The sequence below is a fragment of the Clupea harengus genome, chromosome 26 (genome assembly GCF_900700415.2).
Source record: "Clupea harengus chromosome 26, Ch_v2.0.2, whole genome shotgun sequence".
Taxonomy (NCBI): Eukaryota; Metazoa; Chordata; class Actinopteri; order Clupeiformes; family Clupeidae; genus Clupea; species Clupea harengus.
The window spans coordinates 10,427,014-10,452,927 of NC_045177.1; the positions used below are offsets into that span (position 1 = coordinate 10,427,014).

General features: G+C 46.2%; 1 protein-coding gene and 1 pseudogene across 2 annotated transcripts; both read right to left on the reverse strand.

Moving 5' to 3' along the window:
- Window positions 1-382: 382 nt before the first annotated feature.
- Window positions 383-5,515, reverse strand: LOC116219925 (mitochondrial glycine transporter B-like). Of its 2 annotated transcripts, XM_031564103.1 has the most exons (5): window positions 4,814-5,515; window positions 4,134-4,234; window positions 3,069-3,152; window positions 2,191-2,315; window positions 383-1,199 (listed from the first exon to the last, which is right to left on the reverse strand). In XM_031564103.1, the coding sequence occupies exons 3-5, from the start codon at window positions 3,117-3,119 to the stop codon at window positions 980-982; spliced, it is 396 nt and encodes a 131-aa protein (XP_031419963.1). In that variant the 5' UTR covers window positions 3,120-3,152; window positions 4,134-4,234; window positions 4,814-5,515; the 3' UTR covers window positions 383-979. The 2 variants fall into 2 exon arrangements, with proteins under 2 accessions (XP_031419963.1, XP_031419964.1); XM_031564104.2 differs by lacking the exon at window positions 3,069-3,152 and having other exon boundaries at window positions 4,814-5,509.
- Window positions 5,516-6,127: 612 nt separating this feature from the next.
- On the reverse strand, window positions 6,128-22,524 carry LOC116219926 (annotated as a pseudogene).
- Between the last annotated feature and the right edge of the window lie 3,390 nt (window positions 22,525-25,914).

The window sequence follows — 25,914 nt, forward strand, 5'->3', positions numbered from 1 at the left end:
TTTAAACGTATTCAGTTTAACAAATTATGACCTAATTAGCATCTACATGATTCGTATCTGTTTGTAATTCCATGTTCGGCGACTGGAGTGAGAAACAGCTTGGCATGTTTATACTTTTCATTTAATGATCTAAAATGTCTTTGTTCAGGTTTTGTTCTGTCTCCTCAGTCTGCACCGAAGAAGGAAAGTTTAAACTGCTTTAGCGTTTGCTCAGGCTACAGAGAAACGTTGAGAACAGGTGTTCACCAAATCCAGTCAATAAGCTCGAGACAGTTGGGAGTTAATCACTCATCCTGTGTCCCAACTCCCCCAAGTACAACAACGAGGACCACAATACTTTACAGTGACCACACAGCAAAAATATATAATTAGATCTTTAGCTGAATTTCATTATTAAATTGATTCTGAGAGTAATCAGGGTAAGATTCCATGGACTTTAGCAATTGACCTGTATTTCTTGTCCAATTCTATGCGCACCACACTGACTGTAGTTACACTGCTGTCTCTACGACACTGTTCATGTGTGCGGAGTGCAGCTCTAATGTGTTAACATGGGCACCGAGGTGAAAGGCCTGACACGGCGTCTCACTAATGCCAGACAGAGGTAGTGTGTATGCGTTGGCCACAAGACATCAAAAACCCTGTCACTCACTTTATGTTAATGTGCAACTGTCTCATGCTTTCAAGCTTGATGAGCGCAACCAGGACCAAATAGAAAACAATGAGACGGTTGTGAATTTATCTGCATGAATATTCTGGCCTTTGTAAACTGATTTAATATGTAGCTTATAGCTAACTCCTCTTAGCTTATAGATCTTACTTCATATGGTTACCTTAGTTGTATGAGCGAGCCAGAGCGTTTTACAGAAAATCCTAGTTATCTGCTGAGGGTGGCATCATAGTCCCATATAGATGTAATCCGATAGAGATTTGATCAAATAATTTACAATTGAATATAGTATATGGCCATTGAAACATATTAAGCACATAAAATGTAACCTCTTGATTCACCGGCTGTGTTAGAATCATAAAGGTGATTCCAGGGGTGGTTGATGGTTCTAAAACGAGTGGCTACATGGTTGTTGGAGAGCAAATGGGTGCATGTGATCCTCACCGGAGAGACTCCCTTCCACAGCCCCAGCAGCCGCTCCGTTCGGATGACATTGAGGAATACTGTCATCATGCCCACCCTGGGAGCCCTGCGGAGAGACAGCCCCAATGATTACACACGGCTAACAGCTTCACACATTGACAAACACACACACACACACACACACACACACACACACACACACACACACACACACATTAAATGAACACAGTACCTCAAAACACAAACACACAGACAGACAGACAGACAGACAGACAGACAGACAGACAGACAGACAGACAGACAGAAGACAGCGAGACAGAGAGAGAGAGAGAGAGAGAAAGATTGAAAAGCACACATGACAAGAGACATCTACGTGTGAAGCATCACACCATGCTCAGAGACAAAAGAAGTAGGACTGGGAGAGTTAGAATAACAGCCTTGACTACCAGTGCAGCACTAGAGGCAGCCCACATGCCTTTTAAAACAGCAAGCTCTCCAAAGGCTTTTTACAGACTGCAGATTAAGGGGTCACCGCCTCTTCACCCAAATGCAGCGGGCTGCAGAGCGGCAAAGGTTCGCTCACATACACACACGCACCTTGTGATAAAACACTGTAGTCATTCCTATGAGTCTGCCAAGTGCAACACGCTCACAGCAAACAAACAGTCACTCTCCATTAGCCCACGAGGACATGAAATGGAAATGTAGGTCAAACGGCTCGGGTCCAGAGCTGGACCAAAGATGAGAGGAGAGAGGAGGGGACAAAACGGAGAAGGGGAGAGCAGGACCGGAGGGGGGAGGGGGGGAGGGGAAGGAGAGAAGGAGGGTAGAAGGAGTGAGAAGAGAGGAGTGAGGAGAGAGGAGTGAGGAGAGGAGAGAAAGGAGTGAGGAGAGAAGAGAGAGGAGTGAGGAGAGAAGAGTGAGGAGAGAAGGAGAGAAAGGAGTGAGGAGTGGAGAGAGAGGAGTGAGGAGAGAAAGGAGTGAGGAGAGAAGGAGAGAAAGGAGTGAGGAGAGAAGGAGTGGAGAGAGAGGAGTGAGGAGAGAGAGGAGTGAGGAGAGAAAGGAGAGTGGGGGCAGAGGAGAGAACAGCGCCTCACCCTGGACGACTGTTGTTTTGGAGCGTCTGCAGGCGCGTCTTGACCAGGTCCAGCGGCTGGAAGAGCAGCGTGGAGCAGGTGCCGCTCAGGGAGCCGCACATGAAGGCTTTCAGAGCCGGATGAGCCTGGGGGCCACAGAGATGGGTGGAGAGGAGACGTGAGACGGAGCGGGGGCCACAGAGATGGGAGGAGAGGAGACAGAGAGACAGAGAGAGAACAGGGTGAGGTTTGGAGGACACTGATAGCGTACAACCGCTACTACAGAAATCACACATCCCAATATGATTCTCTACACAAACAAACAGACACACAAATAATATTGGTGTCAATCTGTTGATACAAATTGACACACATATGAAGCATCAAGAAAATCGTGATGAAAACTGGTACGTGCAGGGACCAGAATTTCACACAACTGTGCCTCCAATACTGCACGATAAGTGGGGGCAATTTGCATAATTACAGATGGAAAGATGTTGAAAATCAGCGTCAACCACCAGAAAACGCACACGATCTCACACATTCACACACACAAACTCATAATATGATGGAGATCAATACAGACAGAGAAAACGCACAGAGCAAAGCTGCCAAAGCGTATAATACTTATCCCATCCTTATTATTACTTATACGCTTCATGGAGACACACGCCATACTGTCACACGGATAAACACAGATATCAAAAGACACAAAACCCACCATGGACATCCAATGGAAACACATCTGGATAGGGACCGATGTTCCACGGAATGACGACGCGTGCACCCAAACACACATTGGTGCGTAGGTGCATCAAGCACGCGCCACACACAGTACATGCATGCCATACAAGGGTGACAACGGAGTGTGTTGGCTTGCCACTGGCTAGCTGGCCTACCTTTCCCAGGACGCCGCTGGCTTTGGCTGGAGAGTCCTGTTTCTCCTGCATTTCTCCCTGTTACACCTCTGTCCCTCTCTGCTGCTACAGACAGCATATTACAGCGTGAGCCTCCATCTCTCCCCCCCTTCCCTGTCAACACACAATGCCTATCTCTTCCCCCTCCCTCCCTCCCTCCCTCGCTCGCTCTCCCTCTCGCGCTCTTTCTTTGCCACAGCAGCAGCTTAATCCACGAGCCTCACTGCTTTTCTCTCAGGCTCGGGTTCGCTTAGACTCACTCTGCTTTCAGCTCCTTTGCTCTCTGCCAGATAGGGGCTTTTTTTCATGACATGAGTCATGCAGTTGCTGTATGTGTTTATGTTTGCTTGTGTGTGTGTGTGTGTGTGTGTGTGTGTGTGTTTTTAATGTGACAAAGCAGGACTGCATATGGGTCAGTATTTTGAATCTGAGGCTGTGTGAAATGCAAAAAAAAATTATAATGACTTGCAAATCTAAAACCACCTCCAGTGTAAAACTAGGTTAGGTATTGTCCTCCAGCCACAGCTATCAGGCTGTCAGTGAAGCTCTCCTCCTGAGCCCTTGCCATTTACCCAATGGGGGCTGCTTCTCCTAGCTTGGTACCCACAACCTGTTCCCTCTTCAACTGCTCCAATTTACTCATTCTCTCAGTCCCACCTTTTAAATGGAAATCCATGGCAACAGCCTATCACCCCAAGCCTTCAACCAGAAGTGACCAATAAAACTGACAATAATAGGGGGCTTGCCCTAAATCCCACCCTCTTTTGCTTTGTCTCTGGGGATTTAAGGTAGTCTAAAGCCACATCATTCTGGAGCAAGGATTTATCCACATCAAAACAGTAAAGGAGCAAAGTGGCCCCACAAGTCCAGCTGCAAAGCTCCAAAAGCGTTTAGCTACATCACTTGAAGTTCTCGAAAGATGTGCAGGTCTTGCATAGTTAACATCAGCATAAATAGTAAATACCAACTGAGGCTTTAGCGAGAGCACGTAGGATTTCTTGGATTCTTTGATGTACTCTGATGTACATTACAGTAAGGTGAACTCACCAAAAACAGCTCCATTCTGGAACGGGGTGATGCAGCTGCTTCCGGCTCCTCTCTCTCCCTCGCCGTCTTGCTGACTGATGGGGACTAAACTCGACACCTTACTGCACGAATAACACATATAACCGATGCATCAAACTATAATGAAAACATTGCAAAAACTTTGACCACGCTCTATCACTGACCTTCAAAACGTGTTCTACGAATAAACAAATTCTCTGTCTGTTTAGTTACGAACAACTTTGGTTTTCAATCGTACTTGCATACAGCACTTGTATGATTTGAAAATGCGACAAATCCATAATCTAAAAACATGCTATCATTTCAACGTCGATGTGCACTGTCATTCATCCTAGAGGACAGCCAGAGAACCAAAACTTTGGTTTGGCCAAATAAACTTGTCTGATATCAGCTAATACTTAACTAGGCATTAGCATTGACAAACGTTCATTTACCCCAGAATAGAGCAAGCTCTTCAACTAAGTCTAGACATCACTTGTACCTCTACAATATAGATGGCCAAAGTCATCCACACATTCTGCTAGCTGCCTAGCGTTTTCAATCTAATTTGTCTATCTAAAACCACAAATGGCAAGTCAGTGAAGTGTCAACTCTTCCAAGCTGTTGAGACGTGTTGGGTAACGCATGCAGTACTGTAACATTAACGTAGGTAGCTAACTTACCTCTTTCTGTCATCAATCACAGACCAACTTTGTCATTGTGAGGAGGGACGCATCATGTTGGTAGCAGAGTGGTAAACTGCTGGCTAGCTTAGCCAGTTCAAGTTAGCGTGCCGGTGTCAGAGTCGTTGCGGGAAATGTAGTGCTAGCCAGAACCTCTTTACATGGCTCTGGTGCTATGCTAGTCTAACAGCATGCTAATCTGTACTATTGGGTATGTCGCAGGCTCTACGTGATCGTTTAACCTATCGAGGGCGGTTAGAGCCGGGTGGCTGGTACGTTATCTGATTAGCAAGACTCATTAGCCAACGTTACCGGTCAAGGTCTGACTTCGCTTTGTCATGAACCAGACAACGCCGAGTGATGACAACGGAGAACGTTTTGTTAAAGCGAAACGTGTAGTAGCCTTGCTTAATAATTTGCTACCAAAAGTTCACGAAAAAGTTTGAGCTCGACTTGAAAGACGTATTCGTTAGCAGCATCACTATCAGAAGTACGGTGCATAACGTCAGATATGCTAACGTACTAGCTGGCTAACTTATTACACCATAACCTTATTTCTAGCGAACAGTAGTTCACAACCCTAAGACCCCAACCAACAGCTAGTGATCAATATTGTAGTAACTAGAGGCGTTTTAACAATGCCTATAGTCACAGACCTGAACCAGCTGATACACAAGTTACACAAGCTCACAGACAGCGGTGTTCGGTCTGTGATGACGTCGTACACGGATGCCACTCCTCTTTCTTTCCTAGCCCACTCTGCTTGCAAACCGGTTTCAGCTTGCTCACTCCTGCAGAGGTGCAGTGTAGATACCCTATAGTTCATACCAGAATGCCACCCAAAGGCTAGAATTTTCGAACACAGAGCCCTCTGCTGGTAAAGTCTAACAATTGCGTAAGCACAGGATCTAACAAGGGAAATGGAAACTTGCCAAATAGGAACTTTTATTACTGCCATTCTAAGTTAATTAATCTATTTTGCGTGAATGTTTTTCTCTGTGTTCCCCACAACGGTCAAAGTGGATAGAAAAACGAGCTGTCTATTTGCTGTCGCCGAAATTGTAGTTGGGGGACGAAGTCTTTACATAGTCCTAAACAAAATTAAAAAAAAAAAATTACCATTATAGTGCTATAAAAGATGTAATGTATGCAAGGAGAGCTATACCATTCACTTTATTGAAATGCAAATATACATTAAATGGACCATTGACAGATAAAAATTGCATAGGTCACAGTGAGCAAATCAAATATATACCTTTTCATTTCTAAAATAAATTTATACTTAACCCCCAGTTTAACAGATCTACAGTATATGGAAACTAACACTGCCAAGAGGGACCAAGCCATAGATGTTAAAGATGAAGAGTTACTTAATACTGAAGAGATTAAGGGCAGAGTATACATTTTCATATAAAAGTGTTTCAATAAACTAGTATTGCTGCAGGCAGACGGACATTCAATACAACAGTAATACATTGGCCTAAAACACTCACCACCAAGCCTGACCGCTAGTGTGTGTACACGACACACATCAGCACTAACTAAATGTGGTTATATCCCCATCACCTAAATATCTTTAACAGATGTGGAAAATCCTGAGCCCCTTCAAAAACTGGGGAGTAACTTTTTAAAGGCATACATGAGATAGCAGTTACCATCTGAGATGGCAGTTACCACTTTGAACAGCATTAACAATGTGACCCGTTTCTGTGTCAACTATTTTGGTGAGACTTGGTAAACACTTTAATTTAGAAAACTCTTAACCAACAAAACGTGTAGAGCAAAGTTCAGTTGCAACAATCCTCCTCTAAGAACAAGAGGCAGAATGACTGAGCAAAAGTGGTCATTTAGGTATCTATGTAAAGTACAAAAAATAATAAAATGTAATATTTCAAATTAAAGTGAACATGGATATTTGGACGAATCTCTTAATGTTGAGTGCTTATGTGTTCCATTTACAAACATGGAGTATTCTGTTGCTCGCTGACATCTAGGTCTCTATGCTGCAAGTTGGTTACACTTCAAGACAGTTAAATGTAAAAACAGTTCCCAGGGGGGCATTTGGATTCATACATGTCAAACAACATGATTAAGGCTGGAAAATAGGGGTCACCATCAGGCAAACCACACTGAAAGTGAGGTAAGCAGTTCCAATCATGTGACCTGCGGGGGGCGCTCTTGCTTTCTGAACAGGTGGGTTACTCGGGTGTGACCTCTTCACTCTTCGCTTCACTCTTTCCATCCACCTCCTCATCGCTGTCCCCGCCTGAGCGACCAACAAGCCTCCTCACGTTCACAGAGTAGTCCCCGCGGCTGGAAACAAACCCAATGGATGTTTAATTAGAGATCATATGTTACTTTCACCAAGTCAAACGAACCATAGAGATCATATGCTGCTTTTACCAAGTCAAACGAACCAGAGATCATATGCTGCTTTTACCAAGTCAAACGAACCATAGAGATCATATGCTGCTTTCACCAAGTCAAAGGGAGCATAGTCACTAGCAATTACTCTTATGCAAATACATTTGGATGGATAAATATGCAATTTGAAGATGAGCATTCACTTATCTTGTCTGCCGATTCAGAAAAAACATATTTCCAAATGCCACTCACAGAAGCAAGTTGTGGAATGGATACAATGGTGTTGAAAAGGAAAGGAACTCGTATGACCAGACTTACCGGAGTTTGCTCTTTAGAGTACTGACTTCACGGTTCATGCTGTCAGCAGACTCGGTGGCATCATCCAGCTCTCTCTGCAGCTTCCTACGGAAGGCGTTGGCACGCGTGGACTCCTCCTCGGCCTCCTCCAGCTGTCTCTTGAGCTGACGCATGCGGACGTTCAGCTTGTCGGCCTAGAAGATGGCGACCAAAAAGAAACAGGCTTTTTTTAAAAACTGAATTGCATGGTGTGGAGGCATGTGCAGGATTCAAGGAACAGTGGCCGTCAAGCTCCCACTGCATGCGAACCCTAGCCATGCCTCGGTGACTGACCTGGTCTTTGAACTGCTCCGTGTTGCGTCTCTCGTCGTCAACTTGCAGCAGGATTTCCTTCAGCCTCTTCTCGGAGCGCCGCACCAGTTTAGAGGCCACCTGTCGTTCTCTGGAGTTGGGGAAAAAGAGAGAGAAACAACCCTAAATCACACCCCGACAACAGAACCACTTTATTAACTGCGTTACGCTGTACAAAGCGCATCTGTTCCCTACGATCTAGCCCTCATCACACCTCTCCTGGAGGCCTGGAGTCTCTTTTGCTTATCTTCTCCCTACAGCCCACATTCCTATCGTGTCATACAGTGTCCGTGACTTCTCAAGGGAAAACGGCTGGAGTTCCAATGAGGCATTTCAGGCAGCTGAGAAAAAAAGTTGGTCTCTTAAGGAGAGCTACTCCCTTCTGGTGTGTAATTTGGGCTTTGTAAATTCGCTGACTTTAACATGCAGAAAAAGCTATACAACACACTAAAAGGAAAGGGGAAAAAATGGAAGAAGAATAATAGGTTCTCTTAAAATGCGTCGCCTCTAAAACTAATCTCTTAATGTTAACTGGGGCAGTTACAAAAATACACCCACACACACACCTTTTGGGTCGGGTGATCTACCTGGTTTCAGCGTCAAGCTGCTCCTCAAGCAGTGCAATCTGGTCTCCAGGGTAGCGATGGCGGACTTGTATTTGGACCGGACCGTGTCCTCCATCTCTTGCAGTTTAAGCTTCAGCTCCTTGTTCTGGCGGTCCAGTTGCGAGCGCGAGCCCTCCAGGATCTGGCTGTTACTGCGCTCAGTTGAGATCTCGTTGGGTCAGCTGGTCGGTCTGTGGAGGACAGGAAGGAGCCCAGAAGTGATGAGCACGAGACAAACACATTACAAGCAGACTGCATCTTCTGACTGGAAACACTTTCAATTTCAGTCAATCAAATTGGTCATTCTTCAATCAGGGTCTACCTGCAGAGTGGCTTTCCTCAGTCGGTCATTGGTCAGCTCGGTGTTGAAGTGCTCCTCCTCCAGCTCTTCCTCAAGCTGGGCGATGCGGGCCTCCAGCTTCCTCTTCTCCTCACTCAGCTGAGAGCTGCGAACAGGAAGGGAAAACCATCAGCACTCCTGAACCAACACACATTACACAAAAACACTTTTTTTGTGGTGAGCACGACTCATCTCACTTCTTGCTATTCTGGGTGGCGATTTCATCCTGCAGCTCATCCCGCTCATTCTGGGCCTGTTTCTTCGCCCGTTCAGATGAGGAGAGATCCTGAGGATAGAGAGTGAAATTAACATGTAAAATCCTAAGCTTTACTGTGTATAAACCATTTTTGAGTGCTTTTATATTTCCAAATGTACCTACTCCCTTGTTAAATCAATGAAATTCAGGATAAGTAGTCAAAGCAGGTAGTTGGGAGACTCCCTGGTTGAAATACGAACCTCTTGAAGCCTGAAAGTTCTCAGCCTCCATGGTTTTGATCTTGCGCTCGTTTTCTTTGGCCTCGTTGAGCGCTTCCTCCCTGGACATCCGCATAATCCTCAAACTCTCGAAGCGTTTCCTTCAGCTGGGCCTAGAGGAAGGTCAAAGGGCAGGTGGGTGTGTCCCATCAGTAGGTTTACCAAGATGGTTTGTGTGAGCACACATGCACTTGTAGGCAAGGAGTTCCTGATGTTTGAAGGGAGATCTTTGCAACGTTACTGACCTGCAGTTTCCTGAGCTGTTTCTGGGCCTCATCACGAGCCCTGTTGGCCATGTCGATATGAGCCTCCAGCTCGGACAGGTCGAGCTCCAGCTTCTTGCGGCCGGCCATGGCCAGAGTGCGCTGCTTGCGCTCATCCTCCAGCTCCACCTCCATCTCCCGCACCTGGAGGTGCAAAGCAAGGCTTTACTGATGCGTTTTATGTTTGTTAGGTAACATTCTTAGACATAAAATGCAACACAATGTTATATTACTATATGGTATATTGATCAGATCAGGAAAATCCCATGGCCTGCATAAAAAAATGAATTAAAAAAAAAGATAAAATAAATAAAAATACTAACAAGCAAGCATTCACCCACCTGTTTGATCAGCTGCTTCCTCTTCTCCTCGCCCTGTTCATCTCTGGCCAGCAGGTCCCGGTCGAACTGGGCCTTCATGGCCTGCATGTTGACCTCCAGACGCAGCTTGGCGTCTTCTGTGAGCTGCAACTCATCCTCCAGCTCCTCCAGCTGGGTCTTCATCTCCTCCAGCTGCTGGTCCACCGCCCTCTTGGAGCGCGCCAGCTCATGGACCTTCACCAAGGAACAGAAGAGAAGAATAATTAGGGGAAAGTGTCCCCTTTTGGTCTAGTAGCTAGAGGACCTTATCCCTCCAAATTCACCATCCCACACCTCGGAATTAATCCTAGCATTACAGAATGAGGTGTATCTATGTAAGGTGAGGTGTATCTATGTAAGGTGAGGTGTATCTATTAATACAACATGATCAGACTGATGGGCACGGCCTTACACTCTTGCCAACGTCATCCTTTGAGGACACCAAGTTCTCCATCTCGGCCTTGAGCAGCTTGTTGGCACGGTCGAGGTCGTCCCTCTGGTCGGTCATGCTCTCCAGCTCCCGGGTGAGGGTCAGAGCCCGAGTCTCCTTCTCCCGGGCCTCCGCCTCGGCACGGTCCCGCTCCTCAGCGTACTTGGTGGAGATGCCCTTCTCCTCGGCCAGCATCTGCACAATAACAAGGCATGTTCTACTTCCTGTGCGTGTTGTCTTTGGGCAAGCAGACTTCATATTTCACTTGAGCATAAGCCAAGGGGGCTAAAAACTACCTGATCAAACTTCCTCTGCTTCTTCTCCAGGTTGGTGACGATCTGGCGCAGGTGGTCCTGATCCACCGTCATGTCGTCCAGCTCCTGCTGCAGGCGGGTCTTGGTCTTCTCCATCTTGTCGTAGGCCGAGTTCTTCTCGTCCAGCTGCTGCACGACTCCCTCCATCTCGCGCTGCAGACGCTTCTTGCTCTCCTCCACACTCTCCAGAGACAGAGTCTCATGCTCCACCTTCTTCTTCAACTCTGCTAGCTACAGGGGGGACGAGACAGGAGGAGTGCAATGAGAAAACAAGGCCAGGTAGATGATGGAACAATGGAGATTAAAAGAGTGTGTGTGTGTGTGTGTGTGTGTGTGTGAGTGAGAGAGTGTGAGTGACACTCTTCCTCTCTCTAGTTCACAGCTCCTTCTCTCACCTGGGACTGTGCAGTGTACAGCTGCTTCTCCACGTTCTTCTTGGCCGTCTCCTCTTCCTCAAGCATCTCCCGCAGGTTGCTCTGCTCATCCTCGGTCTGCCTCAGCTTGGTGGACAAGGACAGTTTCTGCCGGGTCTCCTCTTCAAGGAGCACCTGGAGTGGTAAGAGAGGGGCGGAGGACAGCCAATCAACACACATTCTAGAATAGCAGATGTTCTGGAACATCAATATTTCAGAATTATTAACAGATAATCAAAAGGAAATCCAAATCTCCAAACTGAATACAGTATTTAAAAGTACTGACAATAAGTCTTAAGAACTATTTCAGCAGGGGTAAGTATACATTTTTAACACTGAATAATGTTAGTGGTAATTTGGCAGTCAAAACAAAACAGTTCTGTGAAACTTGATCCATGTTTCTGGACCAATTGTGCATTAATGGAACAGACTAAAATCAACACTCGTCGGCAGTTATATTTGCCTGTGAACTGCCAGAGTTTGTTGTGCGTTTGTGTGTTTGTTCATTCAGTACCTGGACATCCTGAAGCTGGGACTCCACAGCAGAGCAGTCCTTGCTGGCCTTGATGGACTTGCTCTCAACTGCATTCAGCGTGCTGTTGACTTGCTCCAACTCCGTCTGGAAAGATTGGTGGGGGGGTGGAATAAACCGTTAATAAACCACCTTGAACCACACAGTAGTGGCTCATGACCAAGATGGTATGTTTCTCAGTCATGTTTTCCCCAAAACAATATCACACTAAACCATCACCTACCTTTCCTCATCAATGGCACTAAATGGATGAGGATGACTTAAAAACAGAATTTCATAGACGACTACATAACTTTGCTAATTAACCGATACTCTGCATCTGTCAATCATTTCTTCAACTGTATATAATCTGCATCACCTGCATCTTGGCCGCTTTGGTGGACAGTTCCTGCCTCTGCTTCTCGCTCTCCGTGTGCTTTATCTGGATCTCCTGCAGCTGGGACTCGGCCTTCTTCCTGCGTTGTTCGGAGTCGTTCTTGCTGTCGGACAGAGACTTCAGCTCAATCTGCATCTCGTTCCGCTCGCTCTCCAGGGCCTGCTTCGTCTTCTCCACCGACACCTTGTTCTGTTGGCATGGAAACAAAAGCAAGGAGTCATATCTATAGAATATGCATATGTTGACTGATGTATGCAGTGGTTTGTTTAATTAATTAACTACACTAAGTGCTTTGCAGTACGTTTGCCAGCCAGCACTCACCCTTTTGGCCTGTTCCAGCTGCTCATTGAGCTCCTCAAAGGCCTGGTTGTGCTTCAAGCGTAATTCGCCTAGCATCGTTTCATGGGTCTTGGCCTCTTCATCCAGAGTCCTCTTCAGCTCAGTTACCTCAGACTCTCGCTTCGCTCTGAAATGTATACACCGTAGAGAAAAAAAATGTTGGTACACGTCTCTATGTACTCATTGCAAGAATTCATTCAGTATTCTCCAACACAGCTCACTTGTCCATGATCATAATGTAATGTGTTGCGTTGCGTTTCTCACTAAGCACCCTCATAAGATCACTACAAGGCCTACGATCCGTGAGATGAGGCTACCTGAGCTCCTGCTGGGCAACTGTGGTGTCCAGCGTGTCCTCCAGCTCGGTCTTGAGGGCCTCCAGCTCCTCTGCCAGGTCCCGGCGGTGTTTCTCAGCCTTGGCGCGGGCCCCCTTCTCCAGCTCCAGGTCCTCCTGCAGCTCGGACAGCTGAGCCTCCAGCTCCCGGATCTTCTTCTGGGCTGTGTTCTTCAGGGCGGCCTCCTCCTCAATCCTGAGAGAGAGAGAGAGAGGAGAAGAGATGAGATTGTCAGCTGAAAATGACTTGGGGTGCAAAATTATTTGTGGCTGCATCTTCAAAACAATAGCCCAAATCAACACAATATCCGTATCCCATTTCAAATAGATATTATTTTACAGATACAAGAACAAACTCTTTATAACGTTCAAGAGCTTTACAGGAAGAAAGCTAGTTGCTGTGTAGGGGGGGGCGGGGGGGGCAAGCTGGTGTCAATGACCCTACCTGGCTAAAGCTGCCTGAAGCTCCTCCTCCTTCTTGGCCAGCTGGGCACGGAGCTCAGCTATTTGGGCCTGCAGCTCGGACATCTGGTCACTCAGCTCAGAAGAGTCGCCCTCCAGCTTGCGCCGGCTCTTGTCCAGCTCCTGACGCTGCTTCTCCTCCTTACGGAGACGGTCTGGCAAAAGAGCGGAGAACAATCTCATCATTGTGCAACATTAGTCCGTGATCTCTTTAGAGCCACACAAAGATTGACAGCAAGCTATACACACAGGGGGCCATCTTCTAAAGTCTTGTCAGGTTTGCTCACCTTCCAGGTCAGTGAGCATGGCCTCATGCTTGTTCTTGAGTTTCTGAAGACTCTTGGACTTCTCCTCCTCTTCCGCCAGGATGGCAGTGAACTCAGAGATCCTCTCTTCAAAATGTTTCTTTTCCTGCAAATGAGAACATGGCATACACATAGGTTAAACATTTAACTCATCATCATCGCAACTTGACTCAACCAAGCAATATTAGAAGCCTGGAATTGGAGCCTTGTCATGTGTGAAGTGAAATGCTTTACAAAAAGGCAGCCAATCCATTTCCTTGTATCAAATAGCATTCTATTTCCATCACAAGAACCTGAACACATCTGACAAACCTTGTTGAGCTTGTTGTTTTGGTCATCCAGAATCATGACGTCCTCTTCGATCTTCTTCAGCTTGGCGTCCGTAGTGACCTTCTCCAGCTGCAGCTTCTGCCTGGCCGCCTCCTCCTCATCCAGCTGCTGCTCCAACTCCTGTATGGCAGTAACAGAGAGGTCTTCATTAATAAGAGGAGGTCTAACCCATCTTGCATACCACTTCCCCCCCCCCCCCCCCCATCTCCAAAACTAACCAACACAACTTCACACCAATCCTCTTGAACATGTAGGGCTAATAACAGACCTAGCAATAGTTTGGGCAAATTTTGATCGCCTGAAAGTTCTTCCCGTCAGGAAGTTAAAATTGTGGTGTCAAAAAGACTGGGCAATGACAAACAACTAAACCATTATCAAGATATTTATTGTGCAAGTGATGTAAGTTTTATGTACTGCTCATATTTAGGACCTTTCTACTTTACACTCATTAAAAGCAAATTCCGAAAATCATCATATAGCCTTCCTCCGCAGGGTCATTCACGCGTTAAAATCAGACTTTCGCCCCTCCGACCGCCACTGACCGAGATGTTCTGCTGCATCTTCTTCTTGTCCGTCTGCAGATGGGTGACGCGCTCCTCCTCCTCTTCCACACGGGACTCCAGGTCATGGAGGATGTCCTCCAGCTCCTGCTGTCTGGCCGTCAGGCGCCCGCGCACCTCCTCGGCCTCGGCACACAGCTCCATTTCAGCTTGCAGCTGCTCCTGCAGAGCCATCTTCTCAACCATAATCTGCAGGGAGAGAGAGAGGAGAAACGAGGGTTAACGAAGGAGAAATGCAGGCCATATAAGAGAATCATGCATTAGAGCCAGGCACATTAAACATTGCCATCAACGTTTCATAATCTTGACGGGGATACTATCTTCTGTACAGGGGGTGGAGCTGAGGTGTCGTGTGCTAAGAGCTGAGGTGTAGTGGAGTGTGCTAAGAGCTGAGGTGTAGTGGAGTGTGCTAAGAGCTGAGGTGTAGTGGAGTGTACTAAGAGCTGAGGTGTAGTGGAGTGTGCTAAGAGCTGAGGTGTAGTGGAGTGTGCTAAGAGCTGAGGTGTAGTGTGCTAAGAGCTGAGGTGTAGTGTGCTAAGAGCTGAGGTGTAGTGTGCTAAGAGCTGAGGTGTAGTGTGCTAAGAGCTGAGGTGTAGTGTGCTAAGAGCTGAGGTGTAGTGGAGTGACATAAGGACTGTACCTGCTCCTGCTTGTGCTCAAAGTCCTTGAGCTGCTGTTCGGCTTGCTGCTGCATCTCCTTCACTTTCTCCAGTTCCTCCTCTCTGGCAAACATCTCCTCCTCCTGCCGGGTCACCTGCAGCAGGGGCTTCACCTGCAGGAGAAGAGAAACAAGAGTCTTTACATGTTCATATCCTGATACTGCCATGCAGAGAGAAGACTTCAGGCAGTAGGCTAAAAGCATTCAAAAAAGGAACATTGAATGGACAATGTCACCTTAGTGAAGAGTCTCCACCACTGCCAGTTCTTGAGTTTGAGGTAGGCGGCACAGTTCCTCTGGATCACCCTCATAGCGGTCAGCTGCTGCTGCCTCTTGGCAAAAGATCTGATGGAGGAGATTCAGGTCACGCTTTAATACAAAAATGAGCATTTTAAAGTGAAAGTTTGTCTAGTGTAGTCAACGGCACATAGTTCCTGCGTACTTGCGTGCGACATAGCCCCTGCACCAGGACTGGAAGCTGATGATGACGTCGGTGATCTTCAGGTCCCTCTCCTCCTCCAGGTGGGCCAGGACTCCGGCACGGAAGAACACTTTACTCTGGCCGATCCGATAGAGGTTAGGGTCCAGCTCCAGGGATTTGATCTGACCGGTGAGAATGGAGACAACCGAAGACAGTTTATGTCAACAAGAGGCAGGAGTGCAAGTAGAGAGGGTGCCAAAAATGAGTCAGTAGTGTTTCTCACCATGAGGGCACAGGCTTGTTTGCCATCCATGAACCCTTTGGGGATTGCGCTGGGAGTAAGGATCTCATACCTGAATGTGAGAAGGTTGAACACAAATCAAACATCCTGAATTGGTCTAAAATACTACAACACACAGATGCAGACCTGTCTGTGTTCAATCTGTGAAAGAGGGGTCTGGTGATACAAGACAAACAGTATTAGGGTGAGATGACTCTACCTCTGTCTGAACTCCTGGAAGACGATGCGATTGGGGAAACCCTGTCTGCAAATACGGATGCCCTCCAGGACACCATTGCACCTCAACTGATCCAAAACCAGCTGGGACTCCAGTTTACCAGCCTGTGAGCAGAACAGGCAATAAGCATTTTAAATCAAATAGGTCATTTTCAGACTCTGCCATTTTAACAGCCATGGTTCATTCCAATTAGATCCACACCTTCTTTTCGTGGTTGGGAATGATGCAGCGGACAAAGTTGGGGTTGGTGTTCCTCAGGGTCGTCATCAGGTTGCTGAGCTGCTCCTTATAAAGCTGCCCGACAGTCCGGAACATTCCCTTACGGGTCTTGAAGGCCCCATGCAGAGAGTCAGCCATTCCAGCCACCTTATCTAGTCCGACAATACGGTCCACTGTAATGAGGGAGATGAAAAGAAAATGTAAATGTAACCATTTTACTGTTTTCAAGTAAGTTTTTAATGACATTAGTAAACTACAAGCACAGTTTGTGTTCACAGTGTTTTAATTGTTGCCTGAATTTCATCCATTCTCACCGTCTTTCCACAGTTCAGACACAAACTTGTCAGAAGACTGGTTGAGCAAAGACACCACACTCTCATTCAGAGGATCCATGTTCTTCGTTAGCCATTCATCTGCTTTGTAATCCACCTAAGAACAGGATAAACAAGTTAGTGTGACACCTGATACTACAAGGTGTTTCCTCTCTCTCCATGGGCAGGTAACCCTGTTTTATGTAAACAAAGCAAGGTTGTCCTACCCTTCCAGCATAGTGGACAATACAGAAGTCAGCATCGTCCTTCAGCTTCTTGGGTTTGTAGAACTTGGGGTGGTCACCCTGCTCCTGGCACACCTTCTCCACAAAGGACTTGTTGGTGGCTTTGGGGAACCAGCACTCCTCATCCAGCAGGGCCAAGACTCCAGGAGGACCAGACTGGGAACACACACACACACACACACACACACACACACACACACACACACACACACACACACACACACACACACACACACACACACACACACACACACACACACACACACACACACACACACACACACACACACACACACACACGATTGGAGGGAAGAGTGACAATTGTACATTAGGACAGAAAGCCGAACAAGGCTGAGCATTTTCTCAAGAATCAAAAGAGGAAGCCAGAATAAGAACAGAGAGGTGTGAGGAAGTGCAGAAGGAGAACTGGGTGTTTTTTTTTGGCTGATCAGTATCGACGCTGCGGTAACTTACGGGCCTCTCGATGAGATCGATGCAGGGTTGCAGGTCCAGGCCGAAATCGATGAAGCTCCACTCGATGCCCTCCCTCTGGTACTCCTCCTGCTCCAGGATGAACATGGTGTGGTTGAACAGCTGCTGCAGCTTCTCGTTGGTGTAGTTGATGCAGAGCTGCTCGAAGGAGTTCAACTGTAGCAGAGGGAAGTAGATAAGGTTCAAAATGAGCCTCTACAAAATAAAGTCAACCAATAACCACCACAATCAGAAGGAAACAGGGAACCACAAACTGCGTTGGAGAATAAACACAGTCGGCAACGGCAACCATAAATGTCAAAAACATCAAGCCACATGCTTTCCATACCTCAAAGATCTCAAATCCAGCAATGTCCAGGATTCCGATGAAAGAGGCCCCCTGGCGTTTGGTCTTGTCCAGGGCTTTGTTGATGCGCATGACCAGCCAGCGGAACATCCGCTCGTAGGTGGCCTTGGCCAGGGCCTCCACGGCGAACTCTGCCTGCTCCTGCGTCTGGGCCTTCTGCACGTAGTCACGACCCACCTTGATGCGGGGGGACAGGATGGCGCGAGTGAAGTCCGTCACGTTGATGCCAAAGAGGTGGCACACCTTCTGCGCAGCTAAGGGGGAAAAAGAAGACAGGAGTGTGGGGTGAGTGACAGCCCGAAGAAATAAACCCTTGCACATGGCACTGGTTTAGCATGGTCTAGTTTAAATAAGTGTTAAAAGGTGCTTAAATCAACTGAACAATACCAGTGTCATCAGGCATGGCAGCCTGGTCGGTGTGGCGTTCCTTCTTAAAGGACATGTTACCCAGCTGAAGAACAGATGACACCACCTTCAGCAGACCTGGGGGTGGACAACGTTTTAACATTACAACATCAATGGGCTACCTATACTTTGAATGCACACACACACACACACACACCATTCAGTCATGACTATATGGCTCTCTGGCTCACCTGTCTGCTCCTCCTCTGGAATGCTCATGATCTTAAAGGCATCTATGGTCTCCTGAAACAGGTCCCGGTCCTGCTGGCCTGGGATGGTCACGTTGCCATTGGACAAGAAGCGATACTTGCTGTGGTCTTCCAAACACAGCTCGGCTATGAAGATATGCATCAAATTAGCATTGCGCACTTGTAAAATAGTTTGGGCCATTATTTGCATCAAAGCCATTTTTATTTAAATTGTAGAAGTACGCCTTTGTTCCACAAAGACTTACTGCGCTGTTTATCTCCAGCCCCAGCTAGCAGGTAGTAGAAGACATGGAATGCCCGTTCCTCTCTGGCTTGTCTGATGGCACGGGATTTCTCCAGTAGATCTGATCAGAATCAGTCGTCAAGGCAGAACTGATGAAGATGACCTCAGTACTCCACTGTGACATTTATAATACTGTACAAAAGCACCAATACTGGACACTCATCCAAGATTACATTAAAAGTCAGTGTTGACAAAATGCAAAAGGATACAAGTTTCAATATTGGCCCCGACAATATAGCCATTTACATCAAAGTTGATCCTGATGAACTTCCCCTGAGAGAGAAAGAGAAGAGAGAGAGGCATTACATTCAAGTAAGAATTTCATTTGTTGAAAAAACACCTTATTTTAAAAAAAATTAACATTAAGTTTCATAAGCAAAGGTTCTTACAAATCGGGAGGAGTTGTCATTCTTGACCGTCTTGGCATTGCCAAAGGCCTCCAGGATGGGGTTAGCCTGCAGAAGCTGCTTTTCAAGTTCTCCCTGGTGGACACACATTTAGCATGAATACCATTGGAGAATGGAAAAGGTCATACTGATTTGCAAGACGGTCTGATCTCTATTATTTTGCAGCACTGGAACGTGTCAATGAAGCTGTCGAGACACGTTCTCCCATTAGTCAGCAGTCTTCTGCTCTGGAACAGGCAGTAGGTTAAGAGAACAAACCTGCCTAAGCTTGCAAAGTATGTTCATTATACAGACATGACACTTGGTGGTTATAAAGCCAACAGCTGTCGAACAGATTCGAGTCTAATATATGACTACAAAGTACTCTGTAGCTTGAGTCATATCAAAGGGTTTTAAACTACACACAATCAGAAGGAACTTATTTTATTTTTAAATCCAGCACAGTGGCCACGCTGCTAGTGGCCACAAAAACTGAAGGTCATTAAGACGAGGTTCTAATGGCTGGTCTGACACCGCATAAACCTTCAACAGCCCCAGAACATGCTGCAAGATAGACGCAGAAGATTACTCAAGACCACATGTAGATGACAGCCCCTTTCTCCACAAGCAGAACAGCCCCAAACAAGGGAGTACAGCACAGAAGCCATACAGATGGCCACAACAGAGCAGAGAGGACAACTCGCAGGGCAAATAAAAAAAAAAAAGACGCAAGAGAGCTGGACAGGATGACAAATGACAAAAAGATGACAATCCATTTTGGAAGGAGCTAGCTGGAAGCACAAGCCTTCTTTTGTAAATACACATTTCAGTTGCGTTAGCAGTATATTCTATGAATGCTGTGAATGAAGATGAACACAAGCCAAAGCCTAGACAAACGTGTGCTTGTGGAGCACAGAAAGCACAGAGCCTGCTGCAGTGACCAGTGCCACAAGCGGAAGAGACGTTAGTAAGGAGTCGGTTTTAAGGAGGGGCTCATGCCGAGGAGACCGGGGTGGGAGAGGCAACTCACATGAGACAGGACTGCATCTCTCTGCAAACGAGAGGGAGAGAGAGAGAGAGAGAGAGAGAGAGAGAGAGAGAGAGAGAGAGAGAGAGAGAGAGACAGAGAAACAACTTCAACCACCAGGTAGTGATGTAACTGAACACTGTTGGGTTGACTCATCCCTCTACTAGGCAATACTGCTTGCATTGCTCACTCTTGACAAGTGCATGACCACACACACACACACACTCTTGCTGGAGAGGGTTAGACTGAAAGGGGGATGGGGGTAGGGAAACAGTTCTTTACAGGGCCTGTGCTCAGGCACCAACAAGCTCAATCTCACACACACACACACACACACACACACACACACACACACACACACACACACACACACACACACACACACACACACACACACACACACACACACACACACACACACACACACACACACACACACACACACACACACACACACACACACACACACACACACACACACACACACACACACACACACACACACACACACACACGGTCATTAGAGGAGGAGAGCAGGTCTGAGCTTGAAAGGAATGCCAACATGACCCCTAACAAAAACAGAAGACAGTTTTCTAGCCTAGGACTGGAGTGAGAGGGGGAAAGACAGAGGAGGAACACAAGGAGGTGGAGGACTGGAGTGAGAGGGGGAAAGACAGAGGAGGAACACAAGGAGGGAAGGGTTCAGGTGGAGGAGGTTGTAGACATTCATGAGGAAGAGACCTCAGGTGAAAAGGAAGAAAAAAAAAACTATTTATAACAAAATATTGGACAGAGTTCACTGGACTGACCGGGTCCTTCTTGAGCTTGAATGACGACGCGACATGAGCCAGATACTGGATAACCTTCTTTGTGTTTTCAGTCTTTCCAGCACCTGACTCACCCCTGACAGAGAGAGAGAGAGAGACAGCAAAAGAGATGGAGAGAGAGAGCAAAAGAGATGGAGAGAGAGAGAATAGAGATGAACAGATGGATCAACATACAAATGAAAAAGTGATTCCAATTTTCCTGTTTGCATTTCCCACATTCAAATCATTATTTGCCAGTCCAGTTGCATGAGATCTGCCTGAGAAGCGATATCCGTTTCCTGTGTGACTCAGCGCTCACACTCGTCAGAACAGAAATAGCAGTTGAAAGGCTGAATGACTGCAGACACTTCACCCCCTACCCCCCTTGAAGATGATCTCTATTCAACCACAGACCATCACTACATGAACCTCAACTTACGTGCACAGGATGGACTGGTCCTCGCGATCTGAGGTTGGAAAAAAAAAAAAAAAAAAAAAAAAGGACAGCCAAGGTTAACCACCATAATCATCAAACACAGGTTGTTGCTTAAGAGGGCCATTGTATTACATCTCTTGAAGGCCTTGGTGCTCTGAAATGCCTTATGCTAGTGCTCATTTGACATGGTATAATATAAATGAATAAAAAGAAAGAATTCACTGTGAGAACCTACGCCAGTGAAAAACATGACATGGAACAGTGGTTATGCCCTTATCTGAGTTGACCTTTTGTGACACACAAGGGCGATGTAGGTAAAGGTATTTGGCTAAATACGGGCTCTGATTTCTGTACTAAAGACTCATCATGAGTCACCAGCTGAAGTTCCAGGTAAAGGTGGATATTAACCTTCTAGCTATGTATATTACACTCTACCTACTTCACGGCCGAAGAGTAGACGTGAAGCAATGGTGGGTGACTAGTACGAGCTCCTTCAGAGTCGTTTTACTATAGTGAGTGTTTGTTCAGGCGTGTCTGTGTGTTTGCACACGCTCACCTTGCATCATGCTCCTGTAGGCCGTATCTGTGATGGCATAGATGTGAGGGGGCATCTCGTGCCTCTTCTTGCCCTTGTACATGTCCACGATCTCCTCGGAGTAGATGGGCAGATTCTTGTAGGGGTTGATCACCACACAGAAGAGCCCCGAATATGTCTGAGAAGAGACAACCATGAGTCTGAATGAATAACTTTTACTCTTATGACAGAGCAATGTCACTCTGGTCAACATTCACTGAAACAAACTAGCATGGAATATTCTGGACATATATTGTCAACTCTACTACTGATGGCTTTACATTTATATGTGACTTACAAAAACCAGAGACTTGAACATTATGGAAATAGTCACAGGACTGACGAGAGTCCAAAATGTTATTCAGTCAGTGAGCAGAACTGACGGCTATACTAATAATAATGTATTTCGCTTGCCGAAAATCTAAATTTAAGAGAGACGAGTTCTACTGTGTCCAGCTATTTCTATGTTCAGCTGTCCCCCTGTGCATCATACTCACGTAGATGAGGCCGGAGTAGTATCTCTCCTTCAGGTTGTGCAGCACAGAGGCCTCGTTGAGGCAGGTGAGCTCGGCCATGTCCTCCACCTTGCTGAACTTGGGCGGGTTCATCTTCTGGAGGTCATCCTTGTTCACCTTGACCTTCTTGCCAGAGTCGGTGAGTTCCACCAGGCACTCCTCGCCCTTCTCCTCCTTGATGGAGCCCGGTTCGAAGCCCACCTTTTCTGAGGGCACCCATACCAGCTTCTTGGAAGCCCAGTCGGCCTGCTCCAGAGGGTTGTTGATGGAGTTGCGGTCAACGTAGAGAAACTTCTCTGCACTTGACATGGTTGCTATAAGGAGCGGAGAGGTGCTGTCATTAGAGGATACTTCTACATTGTAGCCATTTGGACTCACATTAACTGCAGCGTTACCCATCATAAATGTATGGCAACTTTTATATGGAGAGACCAACCTGGACCTGAGGTGCTACTGAGTCTGAACATTAAGCCTTTCAACACACCTGTCAACCATTACTAATTTTCCCTGACTGGCTACACCTGGTTAGACCTTCAATCACATACTTGGGCAGTGCTCTTTGCTGCAATTGGTTAAAGCTAAGGTATTTCAGCACTTACACCTTTTACAATCTAAACTAGCCATACCATAATACATATAATGGTGATCTGTGTATCGCACCAGACAACTCAAAACATTAATAATATGAACATGCAGAAATAATAAATACATTTGGCAAATGGCTGATATTTATTTTTTGTAAAAGTTCACATTTGACTTTTGCACAGGCCATCAACTAGCCAAAAAAATTAAATCTTCATACCTTCTTCTGAGAAGTTATTTCTCTAATCAGTCATGTCTGAATCGATTGTACGTGCAAGAGTTAAACAGATGGTTCAGGTGACTACTAGTCAGTGTGTGACACACCTCTGCCTGAGCACATCATATCTCCAGCTCACCCCAGCATCATATCAGGCTGCAATCCGGGATCACCTGGACCCTAAGGGCCTTCAGGCAAAACCAACACAGACGCTCCCTCCCCACTTTCTCTCTGTTTGTCCTGACATCAAGGGTCACATACCAGCGTGGACCAGTAATTATACAAGGAATTCTATAGATTCCCAATCCTCAATCCTGGCTAATCATCTTACCTCGGACTTTATGAAGTCATTGCATATCGAGACTTTATTTGTCTCCGTCTGTAATCTACCATAGACTGCACTGTACCAGTTTTCGTTGTTCATCTGCTTGATGAGAAAATCAATTCTGATTTTGTACATACACATTAGTCTTTCATTCACATGAATGTATAACCAAAGCGTTTGATTTTTTTTCCTGGTCTTGTCCAATTTCAGTGGCATTTTAGATTTGAACTCCCAGACCAATACTACCTAAGCTGGGGAGAGACTGTGGAGACTCTCCCCCTCCTTTGAAGTGGAGCAGAAAACACAACTGGAGGCAGGAATGCAGGAGCAAGTTGGGACAAAGAGAGAAATTTCATTATGAGCCACACCCTAAGCACCGCAGCCACCACTACCCAAACAGTGCCATCTTTATCCAGCACTTTTAAAAAGGTCAAGCTTATGGATTTTAAAACGTATTGTTTAAAAAAAAAAAAACAGCTGCTTGGACGACCAAGACAAGGCAGTACAGTGCATTTATGATTTAGCGTAAACGTTAATGTGTTGCTGATTGCAGCATTTAAGATGAAGGTGAGTGTGTGTGTGTGTGTATGGAGTGTTTAGTGTGTGTATGGAGTGTTAGTGAGTGTAGAGTGTTAGTGTGTGTATTGCTGTGGAAGTGCGCTCCAACTCAACTCAAATCTTCTCTCTCAGTAGGAGGGGCATGACTCAGTCATTCATCCCTCACTCATCCTTATCTGTGGCAGATTACTCCAGGTTCCCCATCTACTCACTATAAGTACACAGTCAGACTAAGCTAATCAATCTCAGATAGCTGTGAAGAGGATCTCTCCCTCCCTCCATCCATATTGCTCCAGCAATCTTAAGCCTGCGAATGAATGATCTGCTCACCCTTAATGGCTGACGCTCCTGAACAACAAACACAGACTTGGGGCTCCCTGCCAACTCAAAGGCTGCTCCTCCTCTCCTTCAGGAAGATGGAGGCCACAGTAGAACCATCCCCAATTCCTTTCCGACTCATTACATTTGCACCAAACCCTAACTGCTGCTTGTTCTAGTTCCAGGCACTGTTCATCCAGCCTAGGGCCTGGGCTATGAAGCAGGATTTTAGGCTTAGCCAGGTAACTTCAGGTTCAACCCTGGGTTGTCAGAGTCACGACAGTGGTTCACTTTTTACCAGGGTACAGCAACAGAATTGCTTTTAGCCTGTAATTATATATGTATATATATATATATATATATATATATATATATATATAATGTATATTATACATTTAAAATCTGTACTTCTTGAGATTAAGATGCGGCTCTAGACTTTTCCCATGTTTGCGATTGGCCACGGTGCAAACACTGCCTCTTTTACACTGAGCTTGATAACCACCGTTGTGACATTGTTTATGTGTGACTGCGGTTGTTGGGTTTTTGTCAAGCCAGCCCAAAGGAAAGATACCCTGGCTATGTTAAAACTTGCCTAGTCACATTCTCTTGTGTATCTAACCCAGGCAGGCCTTAACAGACAATGAGAGGAACACAGACAATCAAATCATCTGCAAGCAGGCCAAGTCCTTGAGTCCAGTAGAAAAATGTTCCAATACGGAAGGAGGGGTCCCTTCCCAGTACTTCCTAACAATTGCTTATGTCCCTACAGCTGTTTGTGCTAGCGCTCTTGGTGAGGCTATCTGTGGGGAAAGTGAGAGTCCATAAGAGAGGGATAAAGAGCTTAGGCAGAGAAGGGGGTCATCAGCTCCTGTCTAAGTTTATTAAGGACTCAGACACAGGTGCTGTGAACAAATTAGAACACACCAAGAGGAGCAGACAAAACAAATAAGAAGAAAAACAAACAAAAAAAAAAAGTCTGGGCCACGCGGGTATTACTTTACAGGAAAACAAAAACGATAAAGAATGTTAAAGGTTAAAAACCCTGCGTACAGGTAAAGACAGCGCATGTTTCTCCTGTTATCTGATCACCATTTAGGAGGTAGGTGCATGCACTGCTGAAAGGCTTCATATCAGGGCCAAAGTCAGCCGTATGTGGGCGACGTGAGTCATGCGCTGCCACTCTGCACACATGGGCTTGCAATACATGGGACTTGTGTGAGGAGGTTTCAGGAAGTCAGAGCACGACAGAGCCGCCAACAACCACCTCCTGCTCCGACCACAACAGGCAATACTGTGCTGAAGAACACATGACAAATTGACTAACGTGCAGATCACTGCGAGAGGATGTTTCCCCATAAGACGAAGGTATTGACACATCCGCTGCTGAACGCATGCAAATCCTCTCTGATGTGGCCGTCTTATCTACCCGGTTACATCTGCAATTACTGGGAGTCCTGTCTCTCACCAGCAACTTCACCGACACTAGCATATGAAAGGGTACATTTCTGTACAGTAACCAAAGTTAAAACAAACCTTCATCTCACCCTACTTCACGACTAATGTGCAAAGGGAGGAAACCCGTCACCCAATGCATGTCAAACCCAGCAGCTTATTTGGAGGACAAAAAGGCCTCAAAATCAATCAAACATAACACCACATAGCTTATTGGTAGGACAGGTGCAACAGTGCAGCAGGGTTAAGTGTGACTGAGGTAGTCAACACAAAAGGATGGAGAACACCCTCTTATAAAAACATCCATGCACAGTAGAGCAGTTCAGGCTACGAACCGTTCAGTCACACGT